Raw genomic sequence first — 18,405 nt, 5'->3', positions numbered from 1 at the left:
GGCCAGACCACCTAGGGCCCCATACAGGGGGATTCTCCCAAGACAGTGAGGAGGGTGTTTTAGGAAGATGCCGAGAAATGGGTTGAAGGGGGCCTGGCTGGGCTGTGGATGAGGGAGCCATGGGTGGAGGCTTCACGGTCTCCAGGGAGGGACCGGTGGGGCCCTGGACTCCGAGTGGCTTGGCAGGTGGGACTAGAGACATTTGAAAGATGTTTATCAAATACGAAGTAGTCAGCTAGGCTTGGGGCCCAGACTGAACGGGACAAGTTGGGCTGCCTGAAGGTGGGGATGGTGGGCAGGGGCGGGGAACTGCCAATGGGGAAGGCAGCGAGCCTACCTGGGACTCCGGGAACCCCCAGAGCTCACTGGATAGCCCCTTTCCTCTCTCCTCCCTGCCTGCTGGATTTTTGTCCACCTGTCCTCCAGCTCTCCTGTCCTCAACTGTGTCCAGTCTGCCTTACACATACCTATTCTTTTTCACTTTTGATTCATTTCAGTATCTGCCAGATCTCACTTTAGTTTCCTGTCCCCTACAGATATTTTAAAGATTGCCTTTTATTTCCTTAAAATAGTAGAACAATTTCGTCTGTGCCTGATCATTCCAGTAACATCCCAGTATTTACGGGTCTGCCTCCGTTGCCTGCTTTCTGCTGGTTCCCGGTTACGGCGCCACTTCCTTTTGTACCTGGCCATCTCGGTTTGTATTTTGTGCACTGTGATTTAAAAAACTTTTTTATACACGGTGGGGCCCGGTGGCTCAGTTAGTTAAGCATCTGCTTTTGGCTCAGGTCATAATTCAGGGTCCTGGGATCGAGTCCCAGGTCAGGCTCTGCGCTCAGGGGGGTGTCAGCTTGTCTCTCTCCCTCTGCCCCCACTCATGCTCTCTCTCTCTCCAATAAATAAAATCTTCAAAATTTATGTACACAAATAACTGAAGTCTTGGATGAAGTTTTCTCCAGAGATTTGTTTGCTTCTGCCTCGTACCTGAGGTGAGGTCAACGTGATTCAATGTCAAGGTTCTGTGGACCCAGCAGGGATCCAAACCCAACCTCCAAGCTCAAGGGACAACAGACAGTTCTGGTTCACCCTGACCCTGACCGAAGGTGTGTTCGTTCTGCATCTCTGCTGTGTGAATCAAGGAAGGAGAAGCCTCCCTACCATGGGCCAGCCCTTGGGGGTGACCTGTGCCCAAGGCACTCCCACGAGGCCTCCAAACACCCAGCTCAGTCTGCAGCTGTATCTCCCAAAGCAAGAAACTCACTGAGTGAAACAGGGAGAGGAGGCAGCCGAGGCGTAGGAAGGGCTCGCTTGCCCAGTCCTCAAGGGCTATCCCATGGAGAGTGAGGCTGAGCGCACAGCCAGAGCCAGCCGGACCACACAGGGGGGCAGAGCAGGACCACCGAAAGGGGAACTTGCAACTGAACAGCAGGCAGCGAGATGTCCTCAGGCACTGAGGGGGAAATATCACAGAGGCTGTTCAAACCCCAGGTCTGGGGGCTGGAATGGACTAGATGTCTTGGAGATGCTTATGATTTTTATGGTGTTAACCACATTCCTGCCCCTCAGGGTGGCATGTCCCCACGGCCACAGCCCGCCCCTGGCTCCTCTTATGAGCTCAGGCAACATAGATAGGCTCGAGCCGCCAGAGTTCAAGATTTTATTTTAAAACAATAGTAAACAATTTCATTGATTTTTCTTAAATCAAACCACCTCACACTTGGCTTGTCTCAGGCAAAAAGTAAAAAATAAAAATAAGAAAGGAAGGGGAGGAAAATGTGGGGACTGACCAACCTTCCCCAGAAATAGGCCCCTGGTCCTGGCATCTGGAATGGCTTTTGGACACTGTCTTTAACAAAGGAGAAAAGAAAGCACCGAAATATTGTGCTTCAGCAGCAGGTTAGGAACCTCCACAAAGAAAAACGGTGGTGGGTTAGGGGGGTGTGGAACACAGGTCCCGAGCAGCCTGGTTCAGTTCTAGAAACTTCCAAAGAGTCTGGAAGCATCTCTTCTCCACAACTCCATTCAAGAGTGACTTAAGAGGTTGGGTCCCCTCAGGAGTAGCTGCCCTCCACACTGGACAGTGTGCAACCACACCCCGGACACAGGCTTAAGGATGCCTGAGCAAGTACCCAGGCTCTCGGGAGGGTGTCAAGAAGGACAAGGGAGTGTTCAGAGCACACGGAGGGAAGAGGAAGAGAGGAGGGGAGGGGAGGACAGTGACATCAGGCACCCACAGCTCCGCTCCCCTCACCCGGCAACTGGTTCCTCTGCACTGTGTTTGGGAGGAGTTGACAACGAACGGCTACGGGAAGGCAGGACAGGAAAAGAGCTGTAAACAGCCTGGGTTTGCTCACCCACATGTGCAGGCTCTTTTGTCAGAAGGGGACCATCGTCTTGGGGACAGGGGACCAGAAAAAGCCCTTGTGGTGCAGGGTCAGTAACGGGTAGGGCACAACGAGAGCAGCGGCCGGAAGCGCGCGCTCACGGGGCCCTGGCCCCCAGACAAGGAAACACTGAACAAGGTTCTGGAATGGCATTGGTGGCAGGGAGGGCGTGGAGGTGCTCCCCTCCTCCGGGGCCCCCACGCCACCTTTCTGGCCCAGGGAGAGGCAGTGTGTCCCCTGGGCCCCAGGCAAAGGGCCCCCGGGCGGCTGACCTCGGCCCCTCCCTGTATGCAGGGCAACCGCAGTAGGCAGGCAGGCTCCCTCGGCCCCATCTCCAAAAGCCCGTCTGCCTTTGACAAAACCCAAAAATAAATAGTGTGTATTGTTCACGCCACCCGGATCTCCTGGCCCCGCGACCAGAGGTGCAAGCCCTCCTCCTCTACACCACCCCCCGGTGCCCACGCCGAGGGCACTCACCGCCCAACCAGGGGCTGGCAGCAGCACAGCGAGGGTCTCTGGCCACGTGGCCCCTGGGCAGCAGGCCCCCCAGGGTCCTGGGTTGAGGGGCTGCCTCGGCCCTTTGGTCCACCTTGTTCATTAAAATTAAAATAAGAAAAAAAAGGCTCCACTTGGTGACTTGGGTCTGTAGAGGTCTCTGCTTCATCCCTCTGTCTGTCGTTCTGTCCATCCTGCAAGGCATCAAGCATGCCAGATCTGGAGGCTGGACCCAGCCACACTCACAGGTCACTGCAGTTTCGTTCCCAGCTTACGCTGTCTGTTCCTACAAAGTGGGGGTGGAGGTCACAGGTCAGGATGTTTGGGGGTCAAATGAGAGGACCCCTGGCATTCGTGACCCACGCCCTCAGCTGTCCCCACCCTATCCACAGTCCCATCAAAATGGGTGACTGCCCACTCCAGTAGCACCCATGATTGACTCAAACTGGGCCAGTCGGAGCTCCCTGCCCTGGGACCTGGGATTTGGAATCCCAAAGAGGATCAGTGTCTCAGGCTGGGCCGTATCCAGATGTCTCAGTTCTGGAGCTCAGGAACCCAGCCATGACACTGGGTCAGAGGTGGGCCAGGGATGAGGCCTGAGGCTACAGGGACCTGGCTAGAATCCAACAAATGCTGGGGATTAGAGATAAGCCAGCAAAAGCAGGGTTCTATTATCACTGACCCAAGCGGATGAAAGACAGCTCTGTACCTGGAGCTACGTAGGCCAAGGTAGAACTACTGATGGACGTTCTACAGGGGATTTGAGTGTCTGGTTGGGGGAATGGTTATATCCACGATGAGCCCAGCAACTGGAGGGAAGCAGGGACAATCTCCCCCATTTTCCAGAGAGGCTGACTGAGGCTCAGAAAGGAGAATGAACTGACCTGTCTTGAGTTCCATTTAAAATTCAGAAAACTGGGGCGCCTGGGTGGCTCGGTCGGTTAAGCATGTCTGCCTTCGGCTCAGGTCATGATCCCAGGGTGCTGGGATCAAGTCCCATATCAGGCTCCCTGCTCAGCAGGGAGTCTGCTTCTCCCTCTCCGGAGCTCTGTCTGCTGCTCTGCCTACCTGTGTGCTCTCTCTCCATCAAATTAATAAGTAAAATCTTTAAAAAATAATAAAAATAAAGTAAAATAAAATAAAATACAGAAAACTTACTGCGCCCACACATCCTGCATGATGTCGCCCCGGCCTCATCCCCTGCTCTGTCCCCTCATTCCTGGGCTCTAGTCACACCTGCCTCTGTCTGTTCAGGGGACTGACCCCGCTTTGCCCTGCCTTAGAAACTTCATGGGTGCGGTTCCCTCTGCTAAGGGCATGCTCCCTGCCACCTCCACTTCATCAGGCCCACTCTTTCTCCACACTCAGGCCCGCCTCCCCAGGGCAGCCCGCACAACTACCCTGCCCCCTCCCTCCCCACTCAGGATCCTGCCATGAGCTCTCAGACCCAGGACACAGACCACACAGACAGGCGCTTCATTCCTCACGTCTCCCCTGCCTGCTGTGAGCCCCTCCCTCTGTGCTACCCCCCAGCACACGGGCTGGCCCAGAGCAGAGGCACACGGAAATTCTGGTTGATGAAAGCAGGTGGGGGCCAGCCAGGTGTGGCCAGCTGGGGCTCTTCCATCGATAATGGGATTGCCTGCCCTAACCCCTTCAAATCTCCTTTCCTCATGCATCCAGGACTTTACCCTTAAGCTCATTAGGATAATTTGGAGCATGAGGCACCAGACACATTCCCGGAACACTCCGCCAGGGCCTGCCCCAGGGTTCTTCTCACCAGCATGTCAGGAAACCTCCCAGGCTTACTCTGGAGTCTCACCTCACCTCAGCTCCCCCTCTGCACCTGAGGAGAAACCCAGCCTTCCCCATCCCAGCTGGCGCCCCGCCCAGGATCTGGGGTGAGTGGAGAGGGACAGTGGAGTCAGGAGGCTCCCAAGCCCAGCTCTGGCCCAACCTGCTATGCAACCACAGGCAGCCCCAACTCCCCGTGCCTCAGTTTACCCATCCATAGGAGAGTATCTGGACTAAACAACTCCAAGGGATAGCCACATACAGCCAGCCCAAGAATCTCAGCCGCCCAGCTGTCTGGCTCTGGGCTACAGGGGCTAAAAGGACAGCTCTGGGCCAGACAGCCGGGCTCCCTGCCCAGCTCCCATACCCACCAACCACAAGTCCCCAGTCAAGTCACTCCTCTTCTCTTCTCTGAGCCTCAGTTCCTCAGCTGTAAAATGGGGCTCAGGGGAAGGTGCGATGAGGTAGTGCAGGAAAAGTGCTGAGGCAAGTGGTTGGCTACTAGGGAGCCCTCCAAAAAGGGGGGACAGTGGCCGCTGTGGGGCTCTGCCCCACTGAGCCAGGACCCCGTGACTGTTGGCACCTAACTCACCTGGCTTCTGCCCGGGTTACCGTGTACTCAAACCAGAGTACATTGGGGATGAGGCTCGTGTCTCGGATTAGGAAGAACTCAGAGATAGGCCTAGAGAAACAGACATCCAGAAAGCCAGGACCACATCAGGGCACAAGCCTGCCACCAAGTCAAACTACCCACCCCCCCCCAGTGCCCAGGGCTGGCAATGCACCCTCCCCCACTGTTCAGAGTCTCTGCCTGGCCTGTGACCCAGGAGCCACTGAGAGACCCAGACGTGTCACCTGTGTGACATTCGGGCAGGGGTGCTGCCCCACGGTACACACAGCCCAGCAGGACTCGGGCTGCTTCCCAAGTCCCTGAGAGCCGAGGTGCAGAGGATGGCCCCTTGGATTCTGGGCCTGAAGAAACACCAGAGGGAGGAGGATGCCAGGCAAGGAGGGATTGCAGCCCATACCCTCCGAAAAGGGGGACACGAGGGCCCTCCCAGGGTGCTGGAGGCCAGGGGCAGAGGCGGGTGGGGCAGTCACGGGGCAGGAGGCAGTTACCAGGCTGCTATCCTAGGGAACAGCGGGGTGAGGACCTCCTGGGTGAAGGCGAACCACGCGACGGCCATGAGGCTCCCGGCAATGCCCCCATAGAGCACCTGGCTCCAGGTGTGGTACAGCAGGTAGACCCTGGGCCAAGGACAGAGGGAAGTTCACGAGACCCAGCTGGGCACGGGCCTGCACGATCCCCCATGCCCAAGCACTGGCTTCCCCAGAACCTGCGTGTGCACGCAGGGAGACACGCAGATAGGACAGACTTCTGTGAACACACAGCCTCCAATCTACTTCCAGAAGGAGCTGCTCCTTCCAGCAGCGGCTCCCCCAACCACAGAAGGGAAGGGATGGTGCGGCTGGGATGTGCCTCCCTTCTGTCCAGCCTTCAGCTCGGAGTCTGTCTGCACAAAGCTCCTCCAGGACACTGGGAACAGATGGCTGATGTGCGCAGGTGTCCCCAGAACCGTGGGACCGGCCAGGAGGAGAGAGAAGGACCAGGCTGGAAGGGGGAGCAGAGCCCTAGCTCTTAAAAATGAGAGGCCTGGGACCCCTTTCCCCGGCCTGCTCTACAGGCTCTGGGACTTGGGTCCATGGGGAGGTCCAACAGGGACCACAAATGCAGCAGGACCCCAGAGGGCAGGGTGGGGGTGGGGCTCTTCGCCCCTCCATACCTGCTATAGGAGACTAGAAAGGCCGCAGCGAGGAGACCCAGGGAAAGCACATGCCTCCATAGCAAGTCCAGGAACCTGGCGTTGTTTGTTTGGTGCATTCTGGGAAAACAGGCCCGTCAGATGGCCTCAGCCCACAGCCTGGACCTCAGGCCTCCCAGACAGCCCCAGTCCCATCCAAATGCTGCCCAGGCACCTTCTCCGTGGCTGCAGCTCCTCCCACCCCCGACAGAGGCCAAGCCCCAAGGATGTCCAAAGAGCTAAGAGCGAGTCCCTGGCAGAGGCCAGACTGGGCCGGTTCGGGCCCCACTCCCCACCCCCCTGCCAGGGCAGAATCTCACCTTAAATACAGGAAGAGGAAGGAATAGACGGAGAAGAACCACATAAACTGGGAATGGCTGGAGGGCATCCCGTACTTGGTGCCCACTGCCATGTGGGGGCCTGGGAGAGAGAGAACACAGCAGGATGCGGGGATGCAGGCCTTCCGGTCACATCCCGACCAGGGACCACCCCCCCGACCCCACGACCCAGACCCCACCTCCACAGGGCCGTGGCTCCTGGATGACGTGTTTGATCAGCCAGTTGACCCCCTCGTTCAGTGCCAGGCCCCCGAGGAACGAAATCTGCCGGGAAGATGTGAGGTCAGCTGGGCCTCAGTGTGCCTGCCGGCCGCCACCCAGGCCCAAAGACTGTGGCAGCTGCCTGACCCTCCCCGCCCAGCTAGTGAACAGCCCAAACCGGCTGGGAAGCTCCACCCAAGAAAGGTGGAGGCAGAGAAAGGAGAGCAAAGCACCTGGGATGAAGAGCTGTGCCCGGAGCCCACCACCCCGCACCCCTCCCCAGCATGGGGGCACCAGAGGAGCAGTGGAGGGACGGGCAGGGACGGACTTACTCACCGTGTGCAGCTCCCGCTTGAATATGATGAGGGTCACGAAACCAACGATGACGAAGACAGGGCTGAGGCTCAGGTAGGCAAGGAGGTGGCCAGAGAGATCACCTGGGGTGGGGCAGGGGGAGGCGTGGGCACAGGGAGAACAGGATGAGGACAGAGCACCACAATCACAAGAGGGGCAACACCCAGCAAGTCAAGTGGGGCCTGTGCCAGAAACGAGGCCCCAGGAGGGCCCAAAGGGCAGGACCAGGCAGCTGTGGCTGCCTCAGTCTACCAGGTGACCACACCAACTCAGCCATGGGCACGACAGACCAGTGTCCAATCACTGAGCCCTCATGTGCATAGATCGTAAGTTTAAAGCTAGTGCCTTCGCTGGCCCCATTCTGTAAAGAAAGAAACTCAGTCCCACAGGGGTTGTGTGACTTGCCCAAGGACACACAGCCAGAAGAAGGTGGGGTCTGACCTAAAATCCAACTCTCTAGCCTGGTTCAGGTAGTAAGCCCACCACCCTGCCAAAGCAGGAATTTGAACCTGGCCTGGCCTGACCTTCAAGGCCAGGTCCCAGAGGAGGAGGCAGGCTGGCAGGCAGACAGGCACCTCTGGAACACAGCGCTGCACTGAGGCTCCCCCTGCCAAGCCCTGGGCCTCCAAAGGAACCTGGAAATCTCTGGACCCTGCAGAAAGAATCTGTCAGGGACCAAGTGAGGGGAGGGGAGAGGCTGCTTTCACCAATACGGTAGCCTCTCCATTGGCAAGACATTGGCTACCTATGACCTGTTTTTACCTCTTTACAGGCCCAGAAAGGAGGCTGTACGGGAATCAGGAGCCACTTTGAGAGCTGAGGATATGGAAGCCAAGAGACAAGAGCCACGTTCCCTCTCGGTCAAGGGCAGGGCTGACACAGAGCCCAAAGACTGCCCTCACCGTTAGAGACAGGGCGGCTGAGGGGCCGCTCTCAGGTCAGAGGGCATGCATGCCTCATGGTTCAGTTCGTGAGCCAGTGAGAAGGGCACCCATGTCCTACAGCGGTGGGAGCTTTGATGCAGCAAGGCCCATGAGACCAGCTCAGCCCCTAGCACTCAGGACACTTCCATGTTGGGAGAACTCAGCATGGGAAACGGCCCACACCACCAGCCTGGCCTCACACAGGCGGCAGGAAAGTACCCACGCAGGGCTGAGCCCAGATTCCAGGCTGAAGAGCCGGTCACACACCTGGCCTCACTCACGTCTACCCACAGTAGGACTGGCTGGCAGAACTGGCGTGAGGGAAGGGCCCAGCAACCTAGGCGCGAGGGCCACTGCTGCCCCGGGCCCACTGGGTGACACTGGGTGAGGCCCTCCATCTCATCCACATGATGGCCTGGTCCCTTCCAGTTCTGAGACTCTGGGTTTCTCGGCTGCCCAAATGATGCCCCAAGCACCGGGTTGTAAGGACAGGGAGTATTTGGTGCCCCAAAACCTTTGACCATCTCCACAGCCTGTCCCACAGCCAACGCTACCCTTGGGTCTTCCTGCAGATGCTGCAGACACTCTGGCCTCATCACTCTCTGATCTTAGCCCCTGTGTGGTTCCCTCTGCCCCTGGGATGAATCCCACTTCAACCCAGCTCATCAGGCCCTGCACAGACCTGCCCCCGCTTCCCTCCCACCTCTGTTCCAGTCCCCAGGAACATAATTCAGAGCATTCCCTGAATGCCCCCTGCCCTGTCCCACTTCTGGACCTTGGCACACCCAGGCTCCCCCAACTGAAATGCTGTCTGTGTTAATGCAACATTAATAAATGAAGTAGCCACCACAGTGGGGGAAAAAAAAAAAAAAAGACACGTTCCTGCCATCGCAGAGCTCTCAGTCTGTGGGGGAATCTGTAACCAGGGCATGGCTCATGATACACTCGCTAGTGTAGCTATGGGGCCAATATCTGTCCCTCTCTCTACACGTTAGGCTCCAGGAGAGCTGGACGGCGTCTCTACACCCTGCCCAATCTCCCAAGCCCACTACAGCCCCTGGCACTTACCCAGCCTCAAAAACAATGCTACGTGAGTAGAGAAGGAGTGAAGGAAGCAAGGATCAGTGTGGTGAGGGCACAAAAGGGGCTACAGAAGAGTGAGCAACGGACGAGACCTCAAACGAGGCCCCCAGGTTCACCCAGCTCCCTCCTCCAGGCACTGACAGTCCCTGTTTAAAAGGTCCCTTGTCACAGCCTGTGTCATGCTGCTCCCGAACACCAGGTTCCTTCCTCTGGTTTGTGAGCACTCGGAGAAGCTACTCTGAGGCCACGGAGAGGAAATATGAAAGCACTGAGGCCTTCAAGCCCCTTCCCCTCTCCAGGCCTTGGTTTCCCTCCTGTCAGGAGCCTCCTGTAAAGCGGGGTTTTTTTTTCACAGTCCACAGGGCAGAGAAGGTATGGGCCTGTTCACCATTCTAAACCAGACCTAGCCCAGGGCCTAGCACTCGGGAGGTGCTCGGTGAATACTGGCTGAATGAATGAGGTATAAATGGTGGGTAGGCAGGCAGGCAGGGCACAGGCCTGGCACGGCCACCCCACCCCCAATATAACCGAGAACACCTAGGGTCAAAGTTCTGGGCATCCAGCCCTGAAGCCCTCATTGGGGCTGGGTACTCCTATCTCTGCGCCCGAGAGCAGCATGCACAGGCCTTTCTTGGGGCCACCAGGGCTCAATGAGAAGCCCCCAGCCTCACCCAACACCCAGTCATCCTACTCAGGGAGGGTGGGGTGGGCTTGGGTCCTGGAAAGGTGAGATGATCTTCACAGCAGTTATATACTGAAAGTTTACTGTGCGCCAGGCATCGCACTCAGCATTTCTCACATCACCACTAGAAGGAAGGCACTGTGATCAATCCCACTTTAGAGACGAACTAACCGAGGCACAGAGAGGTGAAGTCATTAGCTCCAGGCCTCAGCCTGACCTGGAGCCCAGATACTTCTGACCCTAAGGCCCAAGATCTGCACCACTCTATTAGCCTCCGCAAGGGTCGCTAAAGGACCTCTCGTCTGGAAAAACCTGCACTTCTAGAGACGTATCTGATTGGGAAACTCCAGAAGTCAGATCCCAGGGGCTTCCAGTCCCCTAACCCGGCCCCCTCTGTTGTGGGGCAGTGCCCTACTCATGGCATGGCACAAGTACTCAAACAACGAATAGCTTCCCGGCCTCGGTTTGCACACTCCCAGCAGTGGGGAGCTCTCTGCAGCCCCAAAGCGCTGTCTGAAGGAAAGAGGCACTCCCTGCACGCCGAGGAGGGAGTCTGGCCTCTCGGCCTCCAGGGAGGGCAGGAAAGAAGGCCCCAGGTCCAGGCGGGTCATCCATTCCCGCTTCACGCAGACCCCAGCCCCATTACAGCCCACCCGCGTCCCGGGACCCGGGGGGCGGCCCGGCCGCGCAGCCGCAGAGTGCGCGAACGAGCCGCTCACAATTTCGCCCAGCTCATCGCCGCACCACTGCGCCTGCGCGGCGCGCGCGCCGGCCGAGCCCCTCCAAGGCTCACTATTTGACAGTTCCCACCCGGGTCGCCCGGCGCCCCCTCCGCAGGCTCGCGCGGGCCGGAGCGCCTGGGGCTGACGGGCCAACTCCAGAAAGGAGTCCTCCGAGGCGGGGCCGCCTTTTACCTGTAGGATATTCGACGTGGGTGAGGGTCACTGGCCGCCATGAAGCGGGGAGCGAGCACTGTCCGTCCGCTGCCATCTTACCCGGAGACCGGGCTTCGCTGAGCAGCCAATGGGGAACCAGGGGGGCGGTGGTCCTGACCTATCACGCCGGGGAGGCGCCGCGTGCCCAATCGGAGGCCGATACAGGTAGCGGCGCAGCCATTTAGCGTGCCGGCCCTGAGGCTGACCCGAGCGACGAATCAGAGAGCGGGGCCCCGGAGCATGCGAGCCGACCGAGCCGACGTCCAATCCAGGGCGAGCACAGGTAGGAGCCTGGCCAATCAGAAAAGAGAAGGGTTTCAGCGCACAACCGAGAGCAGAACAGCCAATCACAAGGTGAAGCGGGCTCACAGTGTGAGCAGGGCGGGCCAATCAGGCGCTAGCGTAGGGGGCGTGTTGAAGTTTGGTGGGAGCTTTGGTTTGGCTGGGATTTACGCGGAGTGGAGGCTTCCTCCGTACCCCAAGCCCGGCCAGGGTTGGCGGGAGCTGGGCTGCCGTCAGAACGCACGCTCGAAGCGGGGAGGCAGCCTCAGCTCGTTGGGATCTGAGCCGACCCACTTTTAGTTAGGAGTAAACTGAGGCCGAAGACCCGTGTACTGACCGGCGACAGGCCAGGTCCCACAAAGCCGACAGCCCCGTGGTAGAAGGATGTGGGGCGGCGGACGGAGCTGCCCGGGCGGGGCGCTCAGTCGGTGCCCTAAATGCTTTACAGAATGGAGGCTTAACTCAAGTTGAGAAAGACTCCTTCCTTCTTTCATTGAATTAACAAAGATGTTTTGATTCAGCCACGTTTGGGGAGCATTTTAAACAAGAAGCCGGTGTTCCACCTACGCCTCGGTTTCCCCGAAACATTCCTCTCGGTGGCCACAGGGCCACACCTTCCCACGCACCTCCCCGTCTCCTGCCCCCTGTCTCTCCGGCTGTATTGAATTACTCAGCCCAGCCAGGATGCCCGGCCCCTCTTGTCTCCCAGACTTGGCACAGGCTGTTCTGCCTGGAAAGCATCTCCCCTGCTGCCCCACTTCGCTTGGCTCAGGTGTCTCTTCTCACTTAGAGGTTTCCACGGCCAGGTGAGAGGCCTCCACTGGGTTCCCGATTGTGTCTCCTTTTCTACCTCAGCGCTGACCACCCTGGACCATTACTGGTTCCTTGTCAGTCTCCCAACAAGCAGTGGTTCTCTGACTTCTTGCCGCACCAAGGTCAGCTGTAGAAATGCAGATTCCTGGGTCCTACCGGGGCCTGGGTTGGTTCAGTAAATCTGAGTCAGAGCCATGGAGTTTGTATTTCTATGTGTTCTGGGGGTTCTGATAAAACTAGGTCCAGCCACATGGAGAAGCTTGGGCAACATGAAGACAGGGCCTGGGGGCCCCTGCGACGCTCAGTCGGTTAACCACCTGCCCTCTGCTCAGGTCATGATCCTAGAGTTCCAGGATGGAGCCCACATGGGACTCCCTGCTCATTGGGGAATTGGCTTCTCCCTCTGCCCCTCACCCCGCTCTCGTGTGCGTGCACTCTGTCTTTCAAATAAATAAATAAAATCTTAAAAAGAAGAAAAAAAAACAAAAACAGGCCTGTTACGGGTTTGAGCCTGGCCCAGACTCGTGCTAGAACAAGTGCTCAGTAAGTATACTGCCTAAGTCCCTGTGCGAAGTGAGAATAAAGCAGAGGGTTTCACTGCCCAAAGTGGCTCCCTCACTGCAACTATGGGGTTGGGCTGAGGAGTCGGGTGGAGGGGGATGGTGGGGACTCAACCCACCCACGAGCCAGGAGGGCCCCCGGGCCCTCTCAGTTGTTCTCAGCGCCCACCCAGCCCAGCCTGGGCTTGTGTGGGTCAGCTGGCTCCCTCTCCCTGTCACCCGCGCTCAGCTCCCTCAGGCACTGCCATTATTAGCCTGTGAGAAGCAGGAGGTGTGAGGAGGGGGCTGTGAGTTTCCCAGAATAATTCCCTGGCACAGGGCATCCATCCTGAGCCTGGCTACTTTGCCCCTCCCTGGCTGGCAGCCGTTTCACTGATGAGCAAATAGGCCTAGAGATGCAGAGCCCCTGAAACCCAAGCCTGTCTGACGCCAGAGCCCTCTCACCTCAGGGAGAGCGTTGTGGAGGAAGTGACAAGGACAGGGACTATAAAATGAGAGGGCGGGGGTGCCTGGGTGGCTCAGTGGGTTAAAGCCTCTGCCTTCAGCTCAGGTCATGATCCCAGGGTCCTGGTATCGAGCCCCGCGTGGAGCTCTCTGCTCAGCAGGGAGCCTGCCTCTCTGTCTACTTGTGATCTCTGTCTGTCAAGTGAATAAATAAAATATTTTATTTTTTAAATTATTTTTTTAATAATTTATTTTTTTAAATAATTTTATTTTTAAAATTGTTTATTTATTTATCTGACAGGCAGAGATCACAAGCAGGCAGAGAGGCAGGCAGAGAGAGAGAGAGGGAAGCAGGCTCCCCGCTGAGCAGAGAGCCCGATGCGGGACTCGATCCCAGGACCCCGAGATCATGACCGGAGCCAAAGGCAGCGGCTTAACCCACTGAGCCACCCAGGCGCCCAAATAAAATATTTAAAAATAAATAAATAAATAAAATATTTTAAATAAAAAATAAAATAAAATGAGAGGGTGTTCTCCCTAGTGGGATTTTCCTGGCAGAGGGTACAGCATAAGCAAGTGTCCTGACCCTGGAGTGTGGCGGGGGGGGGGGGGGGGGGAGAGGGGGGGGGGGGGGGGAGGGGGGGGGGGAGGGGGGCGGGCAGGGGCCTGGCCATCCCAAACTTTGAGGGTCACCACCGGTGGTGAGGACAAAGTGGAGCTCTGAAGGGTGGGTTGGATACTTGGTTGGGCTTTGCTTCTCAAAAAAAAATAATAATATTAAAATAAAATATAACATTCATATAGGAAATTCCAAAAATCGGGTGTGTACAAGTTGAAGACATTTCACAAACTAAGCCCATCTATGTGAGCAGCCCCCAGACCAACAAGCAGGACCCGAGGAGCCCCGGACACCCTGTCTTGTCACCCTGTGGTGACCACCATCCCAATTTCTAACACCCTGCATTAGGTGGATCTGAATTTTATACTTTCTTTTTTTTTTTTTTAAAGACTGTATTTATTTATTTATTTGACAGAGAGAGAGAGAGAGAGAGAGCACAAGCAGGCAGAGGGGCAGGCAGAGGCAGAGAGAGAAGCAGGCTCCCCACCGAGCAAGGAGCCCGATGCGGGGCTCAATCCCAGGACCCCGAGATCATGACCCGAGCCGAAGGCAGCGGCTTAACCCACTGAGCCACCCAGGTGCCCCTGAATTTTGTACTTTCTATAAGCAGAATCCTACAGTAGGTACTTTTTGCCTGGGGCTTCTTTCAAGAGCATTGTGTTTGTGATCCGCGCTGTGGCCTGTAGTTCTAATGTGTTCACTCCCGCTGTGCAGCATTCCCTGGTGTGAACACAGCACACACCGCAGTTTATTTTTCATTCGACTCTCAGTGGACATTTGGGGTGTTTCTGGGTTTGGGGAGTTATGAACAGTGCTGCTTAGAACACTGTGCATACCTTTGGGGTACCAGTTAGGACATTTCTCATGGAGATGTGCCTGGGAGCCAAAGCAGGGTCCCTGAGATGGCAGAGATGACAGGTCCGACCTGTCAAGCAAGAGGACAAGAGGCTGGGCCGTGCAGACGTGCCTGCTGCGAGGAGCCCCCCGGGAGGCTGCAGGAACGACCTGCCTCCTCCCTGAGCTGAGAGGTGGACCAGCAGGGCCCCTGGTATCGCTCTAAGCAAACTGGGAGGTGCCCCACTCTTAGTCACTTGCACAATTGTCACGACAGCAAGGCAGCGCTGAATGCTCCCAGTTTATAGCTGAGGACAAGTGAGACTCATGACTGCCCCCCCCATTTGCCAGGGCATCACACCCCACCTGCACTTGTTTGTGCTCAAAGTTCTTTAGGAAACTCCCCATCTCTGAGCCTGTCTCCCCAAAATGTGTCTGCTGCCGCTCACTGAATGAGAGGCTCATTCGTTCACTTTAGACCCAGAGTTCCCAGCCAGTGCCAGACCAGGAATGGGCATCAGGGATGAAGAGTGAACGTGACCAGTGGTCCGCCACCCTCAGGGAACTCATTCCAGGGTAGGTTGAGGGAAGCCTGGAGCCCAAAGATGCCGGTTACAAAGCCAAATCATCTCAGGGCGCCTGGCTCTTGATCTCAGGGTGGTGAGTTCGAGTCCCATGTGTGGTGTACAGTTTACTCAAAATTGAAAAAAAAAAAAAAAAAAAAGACCCAGGGCCTCAAACTAGAAGTGACATTTTGGTCGAGAAGACCCATTCTAGAAGTGACATTTTGGCTTTAAAACCTCTGGGAGGAGCCATTTATTATCTGTCTCCAAGAGCAGAAGATTCTAGAAGCCAGGGTTTGGAGTTACAAGCACCAGGGTGCCAAGTCCTCGAGACAAATCATCTGGCTCATCTCTTGTGCTGGTGGCATTTTCTGATTTCCGTGGTTTAAGTACTCTTTCCTGTGGCCACTTTCAAGCTACCACTGGGACGTTCCTGATTGGAGAGTGGACGTGCCTGCCACACAGGCAGCTCTCACATCCGCCACTGCCGTGCAGCTGGAGGAGAGCTTGGCACACAGCAGGTGCACAGTAAATACTCAGAGAACAAGTGAATGTCCTGTCCCATTTGTGTGTACATCCGGGAGCCACTTCTGTTGTAATTCAAACTACTGTTTTTTGAGCGCTTGGCGTGAACCACATTGTGAATCCAAAAACACTCCTCCACACCCCTCCTCATGCTGTGCAAGCATCAGTCTCCTGTAAAAGAAGCCCAGAGGCTGATCATGACCTGATGTAAATACAAACAACTCCAAGGTGAAGGACAGAGGGCGTGGCTTCAGGAGACCTGGGCATCCAGCCCAGGGACGGCCACGGACTCACTGTCTGCACTGGGGTGGTCACCCCTCCCCTTGTGATCTCCCCTTGGATCAACAAGGGGTTTGGAACCTGTTCTCCACCACTGTGTAACGAGCCAGCCCAAAACGTAGTACCGCAAAACCATCACCACTGTATTGCTCAAGATCAGCGAATTTGGCTGGGCTCAGCTGGGCAGTTCTGCTGGGGTCACTACTGGGCCTGTGTGGTCCAAGCAGCCTCCTCCAAGTCTGGGAGTTAGCTGGGGCTGCTGGCCAGGGTGCCCACGCTCTCCTCCACGTGGCCTCCCAAGCAGAGGAGCCCCGGTCTCTTTCATGGCTGCAGCTACTTTCCAAGAGGGCGAGCCCCAGAGCTCCAGCTCTCAAACCTCTGCCTGCATCACGTTGCTCTTGTCCCACTGGCCAAAGCAGATCATGCAGCCGAGCCCAGAGCTGATGTAGGCAAGGCCCATACAAGGACATGGATTCCAAAAGCCATGGTTTGTGGGGACCATGATTCTTAAGAGTCTGCTGTCCGCCACAGAAACGGACCAGCGTTCCCCTCGGCCTTCCCAGCTCTGGTCTCTGGGATCCTGAGCTTCCTGGGACATCTTACGCTGGGAAGGGAGTGCTCAAAGACTGATTGGGGCAGCGGGTGTCAAAAAGACCCGGGAGCCAGCTCAAAGGTGCTCCTGGTGGTCAATTTTGTGGCCATTTGAGCATCTCCAGAATGACTGCAAGTGACTGTTAAGTTACCAAATAAGTCAAAACTCATGAATCCATACTGGTGTGCAAAAAAGAAGGGGGAAAACTCACTGCGGAATGCTGCTGAGTAACCGAAAAATAGAATACTAAGACGTGCGGTAAAATGGATGGATCTCAAAAATGTGATTCTATATAAAGAAGCCAGGCACAAAAGACCACACACTTGATTCCATTTACAGAAATACCCAGGAAAGGCAAGTGGAGAGAGAACATAAATGGGTGGGGTCCCGGAGGCCGGGGAATTTACTGCAAAGGGTACAAAGGGTCTTTTGGGGGTAACTGGACTATTCTAAAATTATATTCTGATTACAGTTGCCCACCTCCGCAAATTTACTTTAAAAAATAATTTGGGACATCTAGGTGGCTCAGTTGGTTGAGCATCCGACTCTTGATCTCAGCTCAGGTCTCGATCTCAGGTCATGAGTTCGAGCCCCACTTGGACTCCATGTGGGGGTGGAGCCTACTTAAAAAAAATTTTTTTAATGTATATAAAAATTTTTTAAAGACTTTATTTATTTATTTGACAGAGATCACAAATAGGCTGAGAGTGGGGGCGGGGGAAGCAGGCTCCCTGCCGAGCAGAGAGCCTGATGCAGGGCTCTATCCCAGAACCCTGGGATCATGTTCTGAGCCGAAGGCAGAGGCCTCAATCCACTGAGCCACCCAGGTGCCCCTAACATATATAAATTTTTAAAAAAGGTTTTATTTATTTCACAGAGTGAAACACAGTGAGAGAAAGAACACCAGCAGGGAGAGTGGGAGAGGGAGAAGCAGGCTTCCTGCAGAGCAGGGAGCCTGATACTGGGCTGGATCCCAGGATCCCGGGATCATGACCTGAGCCAAAGGTAGACACCCAACGACTGAGCCACCCAGGTGCCCCTAAATATATACAAAAATTAAAAAAATAAAAAATAATTAAAGCAAGTGCACTTTATAGCATATAAATTGTACCTTAATAAAACCGTTGAATGCAAACTTATTTGCCAGCATTGGAGGTAAGGATCAGGTCCTCACTCGAGTCAGCAACGGGAACAGTAAAAGAAAGCATCTGTCCTCTTCTACAGGTGGAACTGAAGGCCACCTCCAGTCCATCAGGAAAAGCTCTTTTTCAGAACCCTAGCAGATAACAGTTACCAATACTATTTTCCTAGGCATGATTATGGCGTATGGTTATGCCAGAAAGCTACCTTATTTAAGATTTGCCCGTTCAAGTGTTTAGGGGTGAAGTCCATGTCCCACACTCTGAAATGTTTTATTTTTATTTTTTTAAGTTTTTATTTATTTGACAGAGAGATCACAAGTAGGCAGAGAGGCAGGTAGAGAGGGGGAAGCAGGCTCCCCATTGAGCAGAGAGCCCAATGCAGGGCTTGATCCCAGGACCCTGAGATCATGACCTGAGCCGAAGGCAGTAGCTTAACCCACTGAGCCACCCAGGCGCCCTGAAATGTTTTAGAGAAGTATTTACACGATGTAAATATGACAAAACGTAAATGAATGATTCAAGGTGTTGGTTTGATGGGCGTCCTTTCTAGGATTTTCCTTTTAACTTTGCTGTACATTTAAAATTTTCAAAGTGAAGGTTTTTTTTGAGTGCCTTTCCTATAAACCTCCCGATGTCTGACTGTGAAAACACCCAATCTAGCCAGCTTGGATGTGGTCCATTCCTACCCATTCCAGCCTTTGGCCTCCGCTCTACAGTGACTGAACCTGAGCCTGCCCCCTCGCCCCCACAGCTGGGCCAAC

The 18,405-nt window shown here is 55.5% G+C and overlaps 1 protein-coding gene across 2 annotated transcripts; it reads right to left on the bottom strand.

Moving 5' to 3' along the window:
- Positions 1–2,087: 2,087 nt before the first annotated feature.
- Positions 2,088–11,092, bottom strand: DOLPP1 (dolichyldiphosphatase 1). Of its 2 annotated transcripts, XM_032866049.1 has the most exons (8): positions 10,971–11,092; positions 7,351–7,451; positions 6,993–7,077; positions 6,796–6,895; positions 6,458–6,556; positions 5,793–5,921; positions 5,266–5,355; positions 2,088–3,165 (listed from the first exon to the last, which is right to left on the bottom strand). In XM_032866049.1, the coding sequence occupies exons 1-8, from the start codon at positions 11,044–11,046 to the stop codon at positions 3,129–3,131; spliced, it is 717 nt and encodes a 238-aa protein (XP_032721940.1). In that variant the 5' UTR covers positions 11,047–11,092; the 3' UTR covers positions 2,088–3,128. The 2 variants fall into 2 exon arrangements, with proteins under 2 accessions (XP_032721940.1, XP_032721941.1); XM_032866050.1 differs by lacking the exon at positions 5,793–5,921.
- Between the last annotated feature and the right edge of the window lie 7,313 nt (positions 11,093–18,405).

The sequence above is a fragment of the Lontra canadensis genome, unplaced genomic scaffold (assembly GCF_010015895.1).
Source record: "Lontra canadensis isolate GAN:19392208 unplaced genomic scaffold, GSC_riverotter_1.0 scaffold30, whole genome shotgun sequence".
NCBI lineage: Eukaryota > Metazoa > Chordata > Mammalia > Carnivora > Mustelidae > Lontra > Lontra canadensis.
The sequence above is the reverse complement of the archived record's forward strand: the minus strand, read 5'-3'. Positions and strand labels throughout refer to the sequence as shown.